Genomic DNA, 17,604 nt, shown 5'->3' with positions numbered 1-17,604 from the left:
GAGGTTTTTTTTTCACTTTAGAAAACAGTATTCAATGACAAGTAATAATATAAGAGTAAAAATGATGCCATGGATTCACTGATTTGCGTATAAAGTATATATATTGTGTTATCAGTCAGGTCAGTTGTGTGTATAGCCCAATGTATCGTTGTGTTTTGCAGGCTCATTTCAGCCCAAGCTTTCTAAAGAAAACAAAGGAAAAATGTCCCTCAACATTATATTAATAGTTTTTAATTAGCGATTCAGACCACATTAAACTACAAAAAGGATCACAATCTGAGCAACAATTCTATGACTGTGGACAATGCAACATCTCTAATGATTGTACAGCATTTCGTACTTTGGTATGAAAGAGGAAGGAACAGAGGGAGGACATGATTTAAGTTGCACTATGTGGAGGGACAATTCTGTCAGTATTTCTAGTCTCTAACATCTGTTTAATGTTGCAATATCATGTACAAGGCAAATGTGTCAACCACCAGACAATTGAGAATGATCTTATCTAATCCAGTGTAAGCAACTGTGTGAGCTTTTCCCCCCCACCCTTGATCCTTTATATGCATGTACGCTAATGTATATGAAGTAATTTGGTGCTTTATTTAGTGAATAATGCATAACTAACTTATCTTGCATTCAGAACATTTTTATATTTCATGTTTTGAAATGATGATAAAATGTAGTTCAAATCGAGGCATGACAATAGGGCTTGCTTTGGATGGGAGTCTGCTTTGCCTTGGCCAATGGGGGTCATGTCATATGGCTTGGGTCTGGTAGCTGTGGATGGGGGAGGGGTTGTTTTCTTTCAATATCTCCTCTGAGCCAATAAGCAAGAGTGGTACTGAATGAATCCAATTATCATCAACAAACTTGCCCCAGCAACACCTTGCACCAGGCCACAATACACTTTCATTGAGAAGATATATGGCTTCCAATGTAGGCTAAATGGCTCCTTTCTTACTATTTAAATTAACCTTGAAGGCCGTGTTTATGCAAATAAAATTACATATAATTTATATTTATCTAACATTTCACTTGAATTTCAACTTAATTTTGAAATTTCAACTGGAACCTCTAAAGTTAGATAAAAACAGTTCCACACTATTTGAAAAATATGCACTTCTTTACTAAAGTTAGCCCTAACCCATGATTAATCCTATACATTTTTTTTTATAATTATTAAGTTCAATTTTCACATAGCACAATGCAATTTTGTGAATGCACCATTGCATCAAAGGGGAAATTATATATGTTTTGTACACTTTACAAAGAAATTCAATTGAAGGTTAGTGTATTGTGATGCAATATGTGGGTCAAATTGTCGCTCCCCGTGGCCTGCGGTAACCATAATAAGTAGAGTAACAACAAAGTTATAACTCTCTTATTATATGTCTGATTATATGGACTAGACTCATTCTTATTTAAAATAATAAGTGGTTATTGTCTGCAACTCCAGCCTGGTAATAAAAGAACATTCTGTCCCGAAATTACGCTACTGTCCCTTTAAGAACCCCAGCACCATCCGCGTACAACTGTTTTATGCAAATGTGACAAGCCGAACGTGCCGTGAGCCAATCAGAGAGCAGTTCTAACCGCGGGAGATCTAAATTTCGCGGGACGAAGTTTGGCGCTAAAAAGCTGTTCTTCCCTAGCTCTTGTCCTGTTGTATGGAGAGCGGAGCTCTGAGGTGGACGGACAGGAGTCACATACTGGTTCGGATTCCGCATCAGAGGGAGTCACAATAAATTGTCAATCTCAAGGTAGAACCTGATCTTAATAAGACCTGGTAGCCTTCTGGTACTGGACTTTAAAATAATGGTTGTTTGAAGTAGATTATTTATTTAACCAGCAGTTTTTCGTAACTTGTAACGTTAGGTCAAGTTTCCTCTGCACTTTGTTACGTTACCGGACAAAGGAGAACATCACCGACGAGTCTGTTGTAGTATTTACTGATGAACATTAGAATATTAGAAAATACCGCTTTGTCTGTTTAAACCATGTATTTTGCTTTTAATAGGCTGCTTTCAGCTGTATGAGTTGCTCTTGGCTCTTTTGTTATTATATTCGCCAGGGTGGAAATATATGTTCATACAAAGCCTATAGCAGCAGCAACTTGCTAATAACCGGGAACGATTTAGCAGTGCATTGATCAGCTTTGCTAACGTTACCACCTTAACAAATCGGGTTGAGTTTAGTTTAAATTGACTCAAGAAAATGATGCGGATGCCCAAAGGCGTCTCTCCGGCATCGGGTCGGCCAGTAGCGGGACTGCCTTGCCCTCAGCAGAAGATGAAGGTTTTGTCCACCGGAGGAGTGAAGACCGAGTTCTTCAACACCGGACTGTCCAGCCCGCCGATGAGCACGGTACCAGCCGGCTATTTCACCCAGATCTGCAACACCGCCGCGGCTGAACAAAGAGCCAACAGCCTGTATTCAACCCCCCACGGACCAGAGGCTAAACCCATCAGATCATCCTCCGGACGCCTGCCGGTAAAGATTCAAACACACTACAAATACACCATTTTTAATAACTAAATACAACGTGTGTCCTGTACAGTGAGTTATGTGGGCGGAATAATTCTTGATTTCCATTGGTATGCATGTGAAGCAGCGTTTGGGGCACATTCAAATATGTTTTGACGTGATAAGCCACAGAGGAGCCACTGTGACTGCTGCTGAATGTGTATGAATGGTGTGTGTCCCTTTGCCTGCCATGTTAAGTTGTGTGACATCTTTTCCCGCAGTCCAGCTGTAGCGAGGCGAGACCAGACGCGGTGTGTGTGTGTGTGTGTGTGTGTGTGTGTGTGTGTGTGTGTGTGTGTGTGTGTGTGTGTGTGTAAATGTGTAAATGTGTAAATGTGTGTTTGATGGTTTTGGTGATGGGGGGTTGGTTGATAGTGTTTGGAGAGTGTTTTGGGCCCCTCGCTTGTGAAAAGGAAGGATGAGTGGCCTCCACAGTGGGAGATAGCCGGGGCAGCAGTGGTGGCTTTTACACTATCAAACAATGACCAGGCTGGTGGCAGACATTAATGTAAACACAGCATTGTACTGTTCTATTAACCCTTTTGTGAACTCTGCTCTAATTTGACAAGAAATGTTCCTAAGTCATTGGTATTACTCGTATTTGAACAGCTTTTTTTGTGATTACACCCACATCACAGCTGCTTCAACTGCACCTGTCATTGGGGCAATACAGGTCTGGTGTAACCTGTTCATATCACTGTAGGAAGGAGGTGGAGGTCAGAGGTCATAACCAGACAACTGGTGTGTTTTCCTCAGAGCTGATGTGTGTATGCTCAGGTGAAAAGAGCTCTTTAGACACACATCATTCTCGACTGTGTAATTTGTTCATGTAAAAAAAAAAATAATGTGAGCGGTATTCGTGCCATGTATAAACAGTAAACTTACTATTCCTGAAGAATTATTTGAAAGGTTTCATGATCTGTGAACAACGTGTAAGTGCTCCACACCTGCTGTTGCTTGTTATATTCTTTCTTGCCAGCCAGCCTTGCAGTCTTTTCGAGTTAGTGAATTGCAGTAAGGCTAAAGGGGTTAGGGGTTAGAGTGTGTACAGGGTCTCCAAATCTCATGTTAACCCCCTGGCCTTGTAGTCTGTATTCACTAATAGGCCCTTGAAGAGGATTAGCTGGACATAAGTAAAGTGAGAAATAGGCTACCAACTGGCTTATTATATAGTATGTATGTATACTTTGATTCATACATGTCAAGTGTTAGAATTCTCCATTTTGTTTACTGACTTAGACATATGTTTTTCCCCTTTTTAATCCAGCATTAAAACCAGTTCATGTGACCTAGTGACATAATCTGGGCCTATAACTGGCCCAGACTAATAGTGTGTCTTGGATGTGGGGTCATAGGGTTTCTATCATCAGAAGATGGTAACTTTTGCTGATAGGGAGCCAGAGTGCTGAGTGTGTTTTGTCACTGATAATGGTGTTGTGCCATTCTTTCTCTCTGCCATACAGTACACACACACATATATATGTGTGTATGTATATGTGTGTGTGTTCTAAATTACTGACAGCTGCCTCTGCAGGGTTTTTTGGGTCACCCCACTCTGAATTCACTAAATACAGAGATTTAGATGAAGGACAAAACAGTATCCAAATTAAGCTACGCTTCAGTTTTCAGCCACAGAGCATCACTGCTGCAGCTGGTATGGACTACAAATACATTCTCTGGTTTCATACAACCTGTTGACAAATCGTCTTCCTAGGTTGTCACTTTATATTAGCTGTATGTGAAATAAAAATAGATGCAAGGATGCCATTATTTTATGTTTAAAGGGAATAATAAATAAAAAAATGATTTCAATTCATCGTCGTACTACTGAAGATAGTAGTGACTATAGAGTCGTTATGTGCTTGCTGACACAGCAGCTCCATTGCACGTTTAGTCACCAGCCTTTTGTTTACAGGAAGTGTTGCTTCTTCACGTACAGCTTCATTTCCTTCAACTTAAACAACACTACAATCACCACTGTCTTTTTAGCTTCTTTTTTTTTTTTTTTTTTTTTTTTTTTTAACTGGGTAACCGGATGCTTGGCTCAGCATGAAAACCTGAGTTCCTTTAAATACAAACAAATCTTTACAGTCATGCATCCTTATTCCATCGCTCAAAAGTTTACTTGTGGGGCATGTGCTTTTGAAACGTTAATCTTTGACTGAATGAAGTTAACTTTAGCTGCAGAGATCTTGTCTTTATTATTAATCATGCTAACTGTAGTAAAAGGCAGTGTAAAAGTGACTGTCATGTGGCTTTTAACCATGGTGTGTAGACAGTTGATAATGTTTTGTAACTGTTTCCTTTCGGATTGATAGTGATGTAAATGTGTTACAGGATTCAGGCCTCCCTCCAAAGTCCAGTGAAGCCCTTTCTCTCTATGACTGCTACTTTCGTTTGAATCTCGAAGATGAATTAACATGTAATTTTGCAACAAACCACATTTACTACAGCCAAATGGCGCACTAGATGCATCTGCATAATGTCCACCAGAAACAATGTCCCACTTATTCCCTGCTTATGTCACATGTGCATGCTTCCAGTTTTTCAGGAAGTGTGCACTATCTGCCAAAACTGCATCAGCATTGTCTTTAGCTTTATGAATTACTCTTTCTGCTTTGCGGGAAAACAAACCTCTTTTATATAACTTCCAGTGTCTTGAATCACCTTGTGGTTCAAGAGATTCTTCTCGGAGCCCCTCTAGTGAGCCCCCATTCAGACTGATGACATTCAGGTGTGACATTGGCCACATTGCCAACTGTATACACTGACCCAAAATCTCTCTCTGCTTCTCTATTCCCTCTCATTCACCTTGTTTTACCCCGGCCTCAGGCCAGCGCTGGCCCTGGAGCATGATGTTCTCAATAGGGGGAGTTGTGCATTTCAAAGGAGCCTGCTCTCCCCCTCTCTCTCCACTACCAACCCAAATTGGCAGATCACCCCCCCCCTTTTTTTTTTTTTTTACCTCTTGAGAGCAATGTTGACAATCTCATCAGCAATGTAGGCATTGTTTTTTTTTTACTTTCCAAGGGTGTGGTAGTGAGGGATTTGTGAACAGAGGAGTAGACGTTGTAACGTGTAACGTGCTCTGGGCTTGAGTCCCATGCAGCCTGACAGACCAGGTTTGTTGGTTTGACGAGAGGCCCAAGCAGTCCTTTACGTGACTCTGACTTTGTGTGTGAAAAGCCGCTGTGACGATTTCACCAATGAATCAGCCAATGAATGTACAGCAAACAGAAGAAGCCACATGCGGTGCTTTGGGTGTAACTGGGCAGGCAAGTCTTGGAGATAACTAGCTAATAGGAGTGTACTTGGCTCAGGCTTTTGCCATTTCCTCTCACAGCAATTGGCCCACACAGTAACTACATGTGAACAGACTTTAAATTGGTTAGCATGTGCCTACTATACAATGCACACAATGTCCAGCTTTCTGTCCAAGACTGATCCAAGTGATCAAATTTAGTCTTTCGGGATGTTATGTGTGTCCTGATATGTGTCTTAAACAGCATGCCTGTGTGCTTGCCTATAAATCGACAGACAACAGCCTGTCTTTCCACCACGTGAAACGGTGTTTGCGTAATATGGTTGACTCACCAGAGAAATCCCTCATGCAAAAAAGGGAGCACCCAAGCCCCCACCCTCACCCATACAGCTGCAGGGTGAAACCGTTGGTTCCCCTCTTACAACATGTCACCACTCCTGTGGCTGTGACTCAAATTATAGACCTACAAGCTTGAAAAATGTAGACATGGTGCAGCTTGATCTGTACAGTTAGATCATGGAAGTTATGAAGCTGAAACTAATTCTAATGTCAAGGCTACTCTACTTTTTATACAGTACTTATGCTGGGATCAGACAGACCTTCTCTCCATTGTGACTACAGCTGTCGCTGCTTGTAGACACTCCAACCAGTATCTCATTCCTCTCTGTGACCCCTGGTGTTTGGCAGCTACTGTCAGGACTCTGAGCTAACAAAAACACAGTTTTGAATCTCCTAAATAAATGCTAACAGTCACCATTTGGTTCAGAGTAGCTGGTCACTCACTGCCCTGACCTGTGTATTTCTCTGTCCTACTTAAATTACTGTATGGTAGGCTGTAGGGATTAAAAGATGCCCCGCCAGCAACACACACATTTGCTGTGCTGCTCCAGATGTCGCCAGTCAACAGGTGGACATGTCAGGGAGCACACTGGGACAATAGCAGCCTTCATTATCCCCACACTCAGACAGGCTCATCCCCACATGGTCAAGTCAATTCAGCACTTTTTCTGCCTCAGAAAAAGTCAGTTGCCTAAACCTATTAGCTAAAGCTACTGTGGTGACAAAAAGGAATTACTGTTATTACTTATTTGTGAAGAGACATGGAGGAATGGTGATTTTGTGAGACAATACAGAGCTGAAAGGATAAGAGAACACACATAAACTGAGTGACTGAGGTGAGGTCCTAACCAGATGCAGCAAATTACCCAGCAGCCTCAGTGACGCCTCGCTGAAAGCCCACGCCTCGTTAGCTCAGTCACCAGAGTGTTTTGTGTGGGCGCACCGTGTGATGAGGGGAATAAAGCAGATTGACTGCAAACTTTCTTGTCCCTCGTATTGTAGTTAGCAATTAGCTGGCAGGAATTTTGCATGTTAGGGTGTCGCCACTTTGCACAACTTTTCCTTTTTCAGACAGTTGGTCATTTCTCAATCCTGGGAGGCTTGGTTCATGTGACTTTCACTTTTGTTGTTGGGCCTATGTAGGTCATTGGAAAAAAAACATGGTCACATGAAGATATTTAATATTTATTGGTCTAAAGGTTGTGTGTGTGTTATGTTGTGGAGGAAAGGAGACCTAGAGAGGCTTTGGAGGGGGAGGAGAGATCATTGAGTTATTCCAGGGATTTCCTTGCCATTTGTAAGCAGTGGGTTGAGAGAAGATCACCCCATTACCCCCCACACACACACACACACACACACACGACCCCCTTAAAGTGCTTGGGAAAGTGTGACGGGTGCTTTGTTCCTGCACTTGAGGGCTGTTGGCACATTTACGACAGTTTTCAACAACCCCCTTATTTAGCACTTTTACCAGCATTGATGTCACTGTTTCATGGATTGGCTGGATGTGCCCTACACACTTCATTATCATGATTTAACATTTAACTTGTCAAGTAGGATGAAAGATTTCCAGCAGACTATACAATTCAAATGGGGAATATGTGCACAAACTATATTCTTATGATGACATTTTTTTTCTCTCTAGGCTAAAAGGAAGCTGGATCTAGAGGACCCTCTTTACCTGCCGGAATTCCGCACACCAAAAGGCAAATGCGGCATCGCGGCCAGGATACCAAGTCCAAGGAGTGAGTACACCCACTACAGATCAGAGTGTAGACGGATGTGAGAGTTGTGGTGTATTGCAGTGGGTTTTGTGTCTAGATGATTGAGATTCACCAGTTCTAGTAGTGGTATATATGCTGATAACATCTCTGTAGTGCTTCTATTCAAGTCAAATAAGGTTTACAGTACAAAAAGGGAGAAAGAGACACCCTCCACTGGGAGCAGAAAGCATACTAGGAACACTAAAACAGGAACATTGCGAATACAAAAAATGAACAGAAAGTTGTAACCTTCGTAGATTATGGTAGAGTTATAATAATTATAAAGACGAGCTGTATAAAAACAACAATAAAATGCTGTTAGTACAAAAAGATACGCCTCAGGAAGTTGTATAATTACATTTCAACAGTATGAGTCCAAAGGGGGCAGGTAGGGGAGGGGTTGGGTGTTAGGGTTAGTGGACGGAGCAGTTGTATGGGGTACATGGTCACAGAAGGCAGGGGGTTGGGTAGCTTAAAAGAGGGAGGAGGCCCAGCTCTTCGGACCAGTCCGGGAGAAGAGCAGCACAGGAGGCTCAGGAACTAAATTTAAAAAAAGTCAAATGGTTAAATCAGTAACCGATTAAAAGGTGATGGCTTGTTTGAGATGTAATTTTTGCACACAAATGGTCAACATGTGAGAGACAGTGGCAGATCAGAATGGCACAGAGCAGACAGTAGCATTAATTAATGAATTTGTCTGTTTCAAATATCATGTACAATAATGTGCTTTGGGGTAATAGAGATCTACTGTGAGGTGGTATCTGTGGTGTGAAGATTGTTTACAATCAATGAATAGGATTGTAAACACAGAATGCTACATGAGTCACATTCACACAGGAACACACATTTATATAATAACATTTTACATGAAAATCGTGGGAGGAGACCAAGCTGTTGGAGAGATTTGCAGCATGTTAAATTTCTCTGCAACAACATTTTGTGTAAATAAATCTAATGAAGTGTAGTGTAAATATTTTTATTTTATTTTCTTATATTTTCTGTTAAATATCCACATATCTTTGTCTGTTGGTCCTGCTTTTATTTCTAACTGTTCCCCTCTCCATATGCTTTTGTCTGTATCTTTGTTCTCAGCTCCAAAGTCTCCAGGTGAGCGGACACGCTACGACACCTCTTTGGGCTTGCTGACCAAGAAATTTGTGGGTCTGATCGCGGAGTCTCCTGATGGAGTCCTTGACCTGAACTGGGCCACTGAGGTTCTGGAGGTCCAGAAGAGACGCATCTATGACATCACCAACGTCCTGGAGGGAGTCCAGCTTATCCGAAAGAAGTCCAAGAACAACATCCAGTGGCTGTAAGTACCAACTGAAAAGTGTTAATATTTTGAGCACCTGATACACAGATATATTAGAATATATACAGTATATTAAAACTAATCCAGTACACCATAGACTACAGCTACAGCAGTTATCACTGAGTGAATCAACACGTATTACACAGTCTCAACAAAAAATGAAAATACATTTCAAAGGGTTGTGTTTATTAAGAAAAGCTGTTTTGTTGGACTACAAACTCATTGTTTTTATCCCTGCTTATACTTAGCTTATCTGCCTCCTAGTGGATGTTAGGGGGCACTGCAAAATATCTAGACAACGTTGAACAACCTCCACTCAACCATGTAGTAGGGCTGGGCGATATGGACCAAAAGTCATATCCCGATATATTTTGGCTGAATATCGATATACAATATATATCCCGATATTTTTTCCGCAAAGTGAGAGCAAATGTTCAGGCAAAGTCAAAGCCAAATATGACATGTCACATGTAGTTTCATAGAAACCGGCTATTTCAGTGAACAGTTGCAAAATCAAATGAATAAATAATAAACATGTTTCTTCACCTGGTTCAATGCTCAGCTGTTCAAATAACAATAAAATGTGAACATAAATAGAGTATAACAACAGGAGTACCTTTTATGAAATCAAAGCGCCATAAGGTTTGTTTTAGTTTTTTCCAACGTTTTAAATTGTTAAATTTTTCTTCTACACATTTTCAGCACTTATTTCTACGTCCCATATTTTCTAATATAGGGCTGGGTGATATAGAGAAAATCAGATATCATGATATTCTTGACCAAATACCTCAATATCGATATTGCGGCGATATATTCTAGAGTTGACAGTTGGTGCTCTCGCAAAATATCTTCACACTTAGATTTTAGATAAATAATCAATAATAAAACAGCTAGAAAGGTCTGGTAAGTTCAGAAAAGTACATCACTTCACTGTAATGCAGCCTTTAAAACCAGGAAAAGACACTTATGTCATATCACGATATTACGATATCCAAAATCTAAGACGATATCTAGTCTCATATCACGATATCGATATAATATCGATATATCGCCCAGCCCTACCATGTAGACTGCTTATTATCTATACACTGTGTGTCTTTGTTTTTGAGTTGTTATGACACCTACAATTGTTACTGCAATCAGATCATCACACGTTTTGTTTATTTATATGTTCATGTGTGTTCCCGTAGGGTTGGAGATGTATTTGAGGGTGGTGCAGGCGGAGGAGAGAAGGCTTGCGCCCTGAGGAAAGAGCTTGGAGACCTGGAGAGAGTAGAGCGATCTCTGGATGAACTGATCCACTCCAGCACCACACAGCTCAAACAACTCACCGAATATGAAGATAATAAGAGATATCCTTTACATCCAGCTGTGTGCATGTGTCTACATCGTTCTCTGGTGGTGTTCTGGGTCTGGTTATACATGCAAATATCCACTTAATTTCTTCTGCTGTTATCACCCTTGACCACACACTGTACATTGGGCTATGTGACATATCAGGACATCCGCTCCATTGGCAGTCTCCGAGACCAGACAGTCATTGCCGTCAAGGCCCCTGCTGACACCAAACTGGAGGTGCCAGACACGGCAGGGGTAAGAAAACAGATTTCACTTAATTGTTGGTAAAAAACCCTCCAAAAGACAAATAGAATATAGTCAATGAAATCATGAGCATTGTATATGTGTATTAAAAAAATATTTTCTTTTTTCTCCTTACAGCAGGGGTCATTACAGATCTATTTAAAGAGTAAGAATGGCCCCATAGAAGTCTATCTGTGTCCAGAGGAGGGTCTCGAAGATGCTAGCCCAGTTAAAAGCGCTGTCACCCCTAAAAAGGAGTTCCCTCAACCGCTCGGCCCTCCAACTACAACCCCAATGGGGCCACCAAGCTACAGCATCAAAGAAGAGCCTGTTGAATGTAAGCTGAGTTCTCTGTAGGGTCATGAACAGTACAGTAGGATTCTGTCTTAATTCTCACACTGGGAGCTAATTGGTTGATGAGTCACCTTATTCCGACAATAGGTGGTGTGGGAGGCCCTGATTGCACTCATGCACTGGTCTCGGGGAGCTGCTTTGTTTTTGATTTTGGAAGCAGCCTTCTGTAGCTAGCCTGGCTCTGTCCAGAGTAAACAAACATACCTTAACTATTTCTTGAAACACAACCGTTCATCTCCTGGTAACAACAAGACTGAGAAATGACTGCACCCGTGTCTACATTAGCCGCCACAAGCATAACACACATGAATTTGTGCACCTGAGTAAATTGGGTTGACACAGTTGGTAATGGAGGTGCCAGGTTTTGACAAGGAAGGAGAATATGTGAAATAAAAAAGACGATATCTCTGGTTCTGCTGCTTCGATTTTGATCCTTTTGTCCATTGTAAGTCTGACAATATTATAGTATTGCAATGCTAAATCAGTGAAGTACTATTTTGATATTTGATTATTTTTAATTAGTGAGCTTTATAGGCATTAATAGGTGTATTTTTGAACTTCCAGTCTTAATGCTAAGCCCTCTGGCTCTAGCTCCATACTTAATGCACAAACATGGGGGATGTATCAATGTTCACATCAAATTCCCATCTAAAGTATTCTCATAACATTTTCAATCAGTGATACACAGTACAGTAAATATTAGATTGAAAACCCAATACTAAATAGAGAGCAATTCTTTTTACAATTATGGCTAATAAAAACAAAAAAGTTAAGATACATTGCTAAGATTACTCAATATATAAAAGGAACACAAATCACAAGGATGAAGTTAAAAAAAGAAAACCTTTAGAAAGGAGGGACAAAAAGGACAAAAGCTAAAATAAATTAAATTCATTACAAATTTAAGCATTCAAGACACATTTCAGGCTGAAAAGATGAACATATTTTCTGTCCTCTTCTTAATCACAGCCAACATGTCTACAGCAGCTCCAGCCACCTCCTCAGCCGCAGCCTCCAATTCCGCGCTGCTGGACGTCGAGCGTCTGTTGGGTTTGCCCCCCAGCCTGCTCCAGATCACAGATGACCAGCTTCCTTGCACTTCATTCGCTCCAGACCCCAACACCCCCTTTGTGAGTTTCTCACCGCCTCTGGACCACGACGATTACCTCTGGAGCCTGGAGGATGGTGAGGGAGTGTCAGATTTCTTCGACACCTATGATCTTGGAGAACTGTTGAAGAGCTGAGGTGCAGATGAAGGAGGGGGTGGGGGGAATTTGGGGAGATTCGTGGGAAATATTTAATACACTATGAAGCCATTACTATTTGTTTTTACCTTGCCTGTTTTAATTCCAGTGATTCCGAAGGAGGAGTTACCCCCTTTGCTTATTTTAATAAAGTAAAAATACTTTGTACATATTATTGTAAAAAATGATCGGACTGGAAGGTTGGGTGAGGCTGAGATTGACACAGAAGTGTAATCTCCAACCATCAGGAAACACTGTTTTAAAAAGCAGGGATTGTTTTGGATTTTCTGTCACATTTTCAGATTGCGCTACAAAGATAAAACTTGTAACAACATAACATACAAGACAGGAGTTATTATGCATATCACATCACCAGCAACCAAATCTGATGACTTTGATTATCAGGCAGGGTTTACAGTGTGACAACTCAGGAATTAGTTTTCTTCATTGTTTCCAAAGTCTTAATGTTGTGTGCCACTCTTTGGCCCGTAGGGGGCAGCCTTGTATTATGTTAGCTTTAACTGCCATGCAGCTTTACATGATTCAATCACTGGATAAGAGAAAGCTAAAGCCATCAAGAGCCATACACAGGGTGTGTTTTTGAAGAGTCTATCTTCCTTTACACTGACCAAATTAAGCTGTGAATAATACCGGTCCGAGCCACACAATATTGTGTGAAATCGGATTTTCAAGGTGCTCATGTTGCTTCTGTCTGATCAGGTTTGCTCTCTCCTGCCTTGAGCTTTATGTCGGACCTTGTTTGGTGCTGCAGCGTGTGCCAAAATGCGAAAGGCAGCTTTTAAAACCCAATAGTGGGCCCAGATCCAGAGTTAATGACTGATAATGGGTACTTTGTGAACACATACAATCTCTGACTGAGCAAGAAGGTCACACTCACTCTTGTTGGTTTGGCAGCTTTATTTCAAATCCAGGTGCTCCTCTATTGATAAGAGTTTGAATCTGAAGTCTGAATTTAATAGAATTATTTTTTGATTTAGTAGTGTGAAACTACTATTGTATTTCTGAGGAAATGACCCAAAATAAATTTAAAATGCAGCATCTGTGTTGCAGGTGTGGTAAAGGGGGGATAATGGATGTAATTAAGGTTTAATTAGAGTAGCGATTTGCGTTTCCTCTTGTTCAGAAATGAATGAAGTCTGTTGATCTAGCAGCAAAAGAAACAAGAAGGATTTTATATATTTACTGTTAAAATTTTCCCACATGTGCTGGTGTATCCCTTTAAAATGTCAGACATGCACCCGCCAGCTGTGACTTTTATTTTGTTAAAAGTTTTTTTTCTAAGCGTTCTAGATATTTGGAAACGTGAATTTCATGCTGACGTATTTTTGGCTTTCCCTCTACACTGCTGCAGAGATAAGCTAACTGTCCTGTCCTAACAAAACTTGAAAATGTGTGTTTGTGTGTGAATTTGACAGTTTGGGAAATGGGTGTCATGGTGTGTTTTTGTGTGTTTTTACAATGTAGATTAGAGGATGTGAATTCAGAAATTGTAGTTTTTGTACATAATTTGTTTTTTATTTATACCTATTTTGTCTGAATTTTTTGAAGATTGATACATTGTTTTTGTATGACATTCGGCACTTAATATTTTGTAATATTGTGTGGTCTGTTTGAAAAGATGAAATAAATACTGAAGGCATTGTTTACACTTGGAACTGTTATCCATTTTTATTTTACTCACTTGTCATGTCAGGAACCTGTAGTTTCTGTAGAAATGTGTTCTTCCCAGCAAACATATTTTCCCAACAAAACTGCAGTGGAAATACATCTAATCTTCATGCATCATTGCTTTTAATTTGTTTTTCGCCAAACCTTTGCAATGTATTCCTTAATATGACCGGACTCTTGCTGAAAACAACCATGCAGGATTTCATCTTCAAAATGTATACTACTAGGAACACGGAGAGCCAAATAAAAATATGGAGTAAGTAAGCAGCAAGTGTCCCTGAGGATATTGACCTAATAAGAAGTGACATTCCCAGAGGAGAGAGAATAGGTTGACATGAAAAGCGACAATGACACTGAATAAGCTATAAACACATTCAGACAGGTAGACAAAAACTACCCATCATTCTTTGTGAGTTTGTTGCTGTGGTAACAAGCTTACAAAAGGGAGCGGACACCCCAAGAGGTTAAAGTTCAGTGGGTCACTGGAATAGTACTAATGAGTTCTGGAGGGAAAGACATTTGCAAAGAGATGCATCATACATTTACTAGGAAATCTATAGATTTGTTTTTGTTAAATATTACACACAAGCGGAGGGTACAATGATCACTGGCTACTCTTTGGGAATGACCATCTAAGATCATATCTCCTTTCCCCAAATGCGCTGGGGAAAAAAAGGAGCTGAACATGCAAGCTCAGCTTTTCCTGAAGTAATTTAATATAGAACATCAAGGTTATGGCATAAAACCATGGCGAACTGTAGTGTATTACCACAGAAAACACAAATGTATTATGGTCGCCAACACAGCTCAAGTGAGGAGTAAAAATAAGTTGAGCTTGTGCCAGCCTTTTTTTTTTAACTCTCACAAAGAACGTCTGTCTTCTCATGCACCAATTTTCTGCAAACTCTTGTGCCCGTTTGCTTCTGAACCAACACCAGGTGTCTATTAGAGCTAAGTGTCTATTAACAGATGTTGCGCACAACAGCTTGTGTGTTTAACAAGAGGCGATAAACTGAAATGTCAGACGCCACATACATATATTGCCTTTGCCCGTGTGGTTTACGTGCTATCAAAACAGCAGACCACCTCAGTTCTGTCACATTGCACCTTGAGACCAATTTCTGTGACAAAAAGGGGCTAAAGGAAATATTATTAGCTAAATGCTTAAATTGCCAAAACCTAAATACCCTCTTTGTGTGCAGGCAAGTGACAGCTCATCAGTGAGCAGCAACTGCCTGAGGCCAAAACGTTGCATATCATTGTTTAGAGCCACAGCCGCTTTAGGGACATACAATGTTAGTATTATTTTCATTATGGGTGGGAGCTTTTTAGTGACTATGGTTGGTGTGTTTAATGCCACACACAGTCTTATTTAGAGCTACTGAAAGCCTTGAACTAACTCTGGGACAAAAGAAATAGCTATAGATGTTTGAACAGATTGTGTTTGACTTCAACTTTTTGCAATTTTTCTATCCTGGGAGGTATAAAGGCAGTATTAATGTAATGATCAATGTAACAGAAATGAAATGGATGAATGGAAGTTACCGGTATTCAACAAGAAGGAGGACTAGTTCAAGTGAATTTAATTGTCCTCAGACTTCCTAGTTAATGTCTCGAATGACACTGACATTGTGATTTTTACTGCATTTATAATTATTAATCACAAACAAGTTTGACTACCTTTTACCAGTCTGGAAACGTTTTTGTTGCAATACCTACTGTGACGACAGGCATGCTGGAGAGGGTGTCCGTCTGAGGGTGTGGTTGCTGGGCAGGTATGTTGCCCACTGCCATGTCGCAGAGGACATGCAGGATTCTGATGATTAGGTCAGAGGTGACGTATTTTTCAAAGCAGAAGCTGTCACAAAGTGTCGCAACTCTTTTTGTCACAGAGGTGATTCCCAGTACTTCTTCATAGTGCAGTTGTGCAGGTTCTTGAACAGATTGTTTACAGTAAGGGCCCCGCCCCGTTCAAGACACTTCATATGCTCATTCCAGTGGGAAACTGTGTTAAACAATAAATCAAAAACCCCTCTCTCTCTTTTACTCTCTACAATCCTCCCATTTCCAGTCATCCGTGTCGACCAGAAGAGGGGGTATTTTACGGTAAGCCTGGGCCTCCTGGCTTGACAGGGGTAGTAAATTGATAGCAGGACCAGTGGAGCTGAGTCAACAAGCAGAGTGGAGAGGGAGAGGTAGATTTTTCGGGGGGAGGTTGGAGGGCCCTGTGCTGCAGCTCCACTGGAAATCCTGGCAGCTGTAATCTTTACTGGAAGATGTCACTACGAAGAAAAGCGGAATTTTGTGTACCTCACTTCCTCATAACCAAAGTGAGAAAGGGTGTAAAGAAGATAAGAAAGAAAGCCCTTGTTGATATAAGTAAAGAGGGAAATTACCATTAGCAGTATGAGATAGTGTGTTGATATGGAAATGGATATGACAATGAATAGGTATGTGGTGTTAAGGAAGGAAAAAGGTGGAGACAAGGAGGGAAAACATTAAGTGAGTCACTCCAGTTTGTGTACTCTGACAATGAAGTTTCTATGTTATTTTTCTCTCTTTTCCTCTGTCATCCCACCTCTATGTGCTGAGCATCTTCCCCTCCCTCACTCCCTCCACCTTCCAAAACTATTTTCCTTTGTTAATTTCCCATTTTTCCTCTTCCCCCCTCCCTGTCCTTGGACTTGTGTTCTCTGCTATGCTAGTGCATTGCCTGAACAGACCGGTTTGCTCATTTTTACAATAGGACCCAGGCTGGAAGGCTGGCAGATGCACAAAGGCTCTGCTTCTTTACAAGGGGCTGCAAAGAAACTGAAGGAGGGTATTGTTGGGACACAGCAAGCCTCTGCATTACGTCAGCCCAGACATCCATGCAAAAAAATGTGTGCATGCAAAATGAGCATACAGAAACACATATGTTGCACATATATTACAACAATAGACACCTACCCATGCAAACTGTTTTAATACTCTTTTTCTCTTTCCCTCTGATGTTCTCTCACATAGATACATGCGTGCAACAGAAACAATAAGTGAATGAGGCCCTGGTAAACTGGGTCAGCAAACCTATTTATGTGGCTCTGCATTGTTTGGAGTTTGTCGCGTGCCCTCACTTCCTTACAAGAGTGGGCATTTCTTCGTAATGATTAATAGGTTAAAGAGAGAGTTTTACAGCTTTCCCTCTGTAGACTTTAGTGCACATTTTGAACGGTGCCTTGCCTACATTTGTAGGAGAAAACATGAAAGGTTTGTTCTTCCAGTGACTTTTCACTTTGTGCCTCCAGAGAATTTTTTTTTGATAAGCACTACTTTAAGCTTTGACTTTAAAGGCTGTGCAACACAACACAGATACCAGTGTTATTTGCTAAGCAAAGTGACTTGTGACACAAAAAAAGAGTTTGTCTCTCTTTGTGAATGTAAACACAGCACCACTGTGGGCGCACACAACATTCTGCACTATTCACTGTGTCAGTAATAAGTAGTACAGAGAACCGAAAGAAACCAACCTTTACCACAAAGTGGGTCTGTTTTTCACTTAGG

General features: G+C 40.8%; 1 protein-coding gene across 3 annotated transcripts; it reads left to right on the top strand.

Moving 5' to 3' along the window:
* Window positions 1–1,660: 1,660 nt before the first annotated feature.
* Window positions 1,661–14,016, top strand: e2f2 (E2F transcription factor 2). 3 transcript variants are annotated; one of them, XM_028566033.1, is made up of 7 exons: window positions 1,661–2,487; window positions 7,767–7,866; window positions 8,977–9,196; window positions 10,387–10,548; window positions 10,675–10,789; window positions 10,919–11,114; window positions 12,101–14,016. In XM_028566033.1, exons 1-7 carry the CDS (start codon window positions 2,212–2,214, stop codon window positions 12,373–12,375), a joined length of 1,344 nt encoding a protein of 447 aa, XP_028421834.1. In that variant the 5' UTR covers window positions 1,661–2,211; the 3' UTR covers window positions 12,376–14,016. The 3 variants fall into 3 exon arrangements, with proteins under 3 accessions (XP_028421834.1, XP_028421835.1, XP_028421833.1); XM_028566034.1 differs by having other exon boundaries at window positions 10,916–11,114; window positions 12,116–14,016; XM_028566032.1 differs by having other exon boundaries at window positions 10,916–11,114.
* Window positions 14,017–17,604: the final 3,588 nt, after the last annotated feature.

Source organism: Perca flavescens, chromosome 20 (genome assembly GCF_004354835.1).
Source record: "Perca flavescens isolate YP-PL-M2 chromosome 20, PFLA_1.0, whole genome shotgun sequence".
Classification (NCBI taxonomy): Eukaryota; Metazoa; Chordata; class Actinopteri; order Perciformes; family Percidae; genus Perca; species Perca flavescens.
Note: the sequence above shows the minus strand (reverse complement) of the source record. Positions and strands in the feature narration are given on the sequence as shown.

Coding starts and splice junctions, on each gene's coding strand:
- e2f2 (XM_028566032.1), top strand. CDS start 2,212: ATGATGCGGATGCCCAAAGGCGTCTCTCCGGCATCGGGTCGGCCAGTA. Junction 9,197..10,386: donor AAGAACAACATCCAGTGGCT/GTAAGTACCAAC, acceptor GTGTTCCCGTAG/GGTTGGAGATGTATTTGAGG. Junction 10,790..10,915: donor AGGTGCCAGACACGGCAGGG/GTAAGAAAACAG, acceptor TTCTCCTTACAG/CAGGGGTCATTACAGATCTA.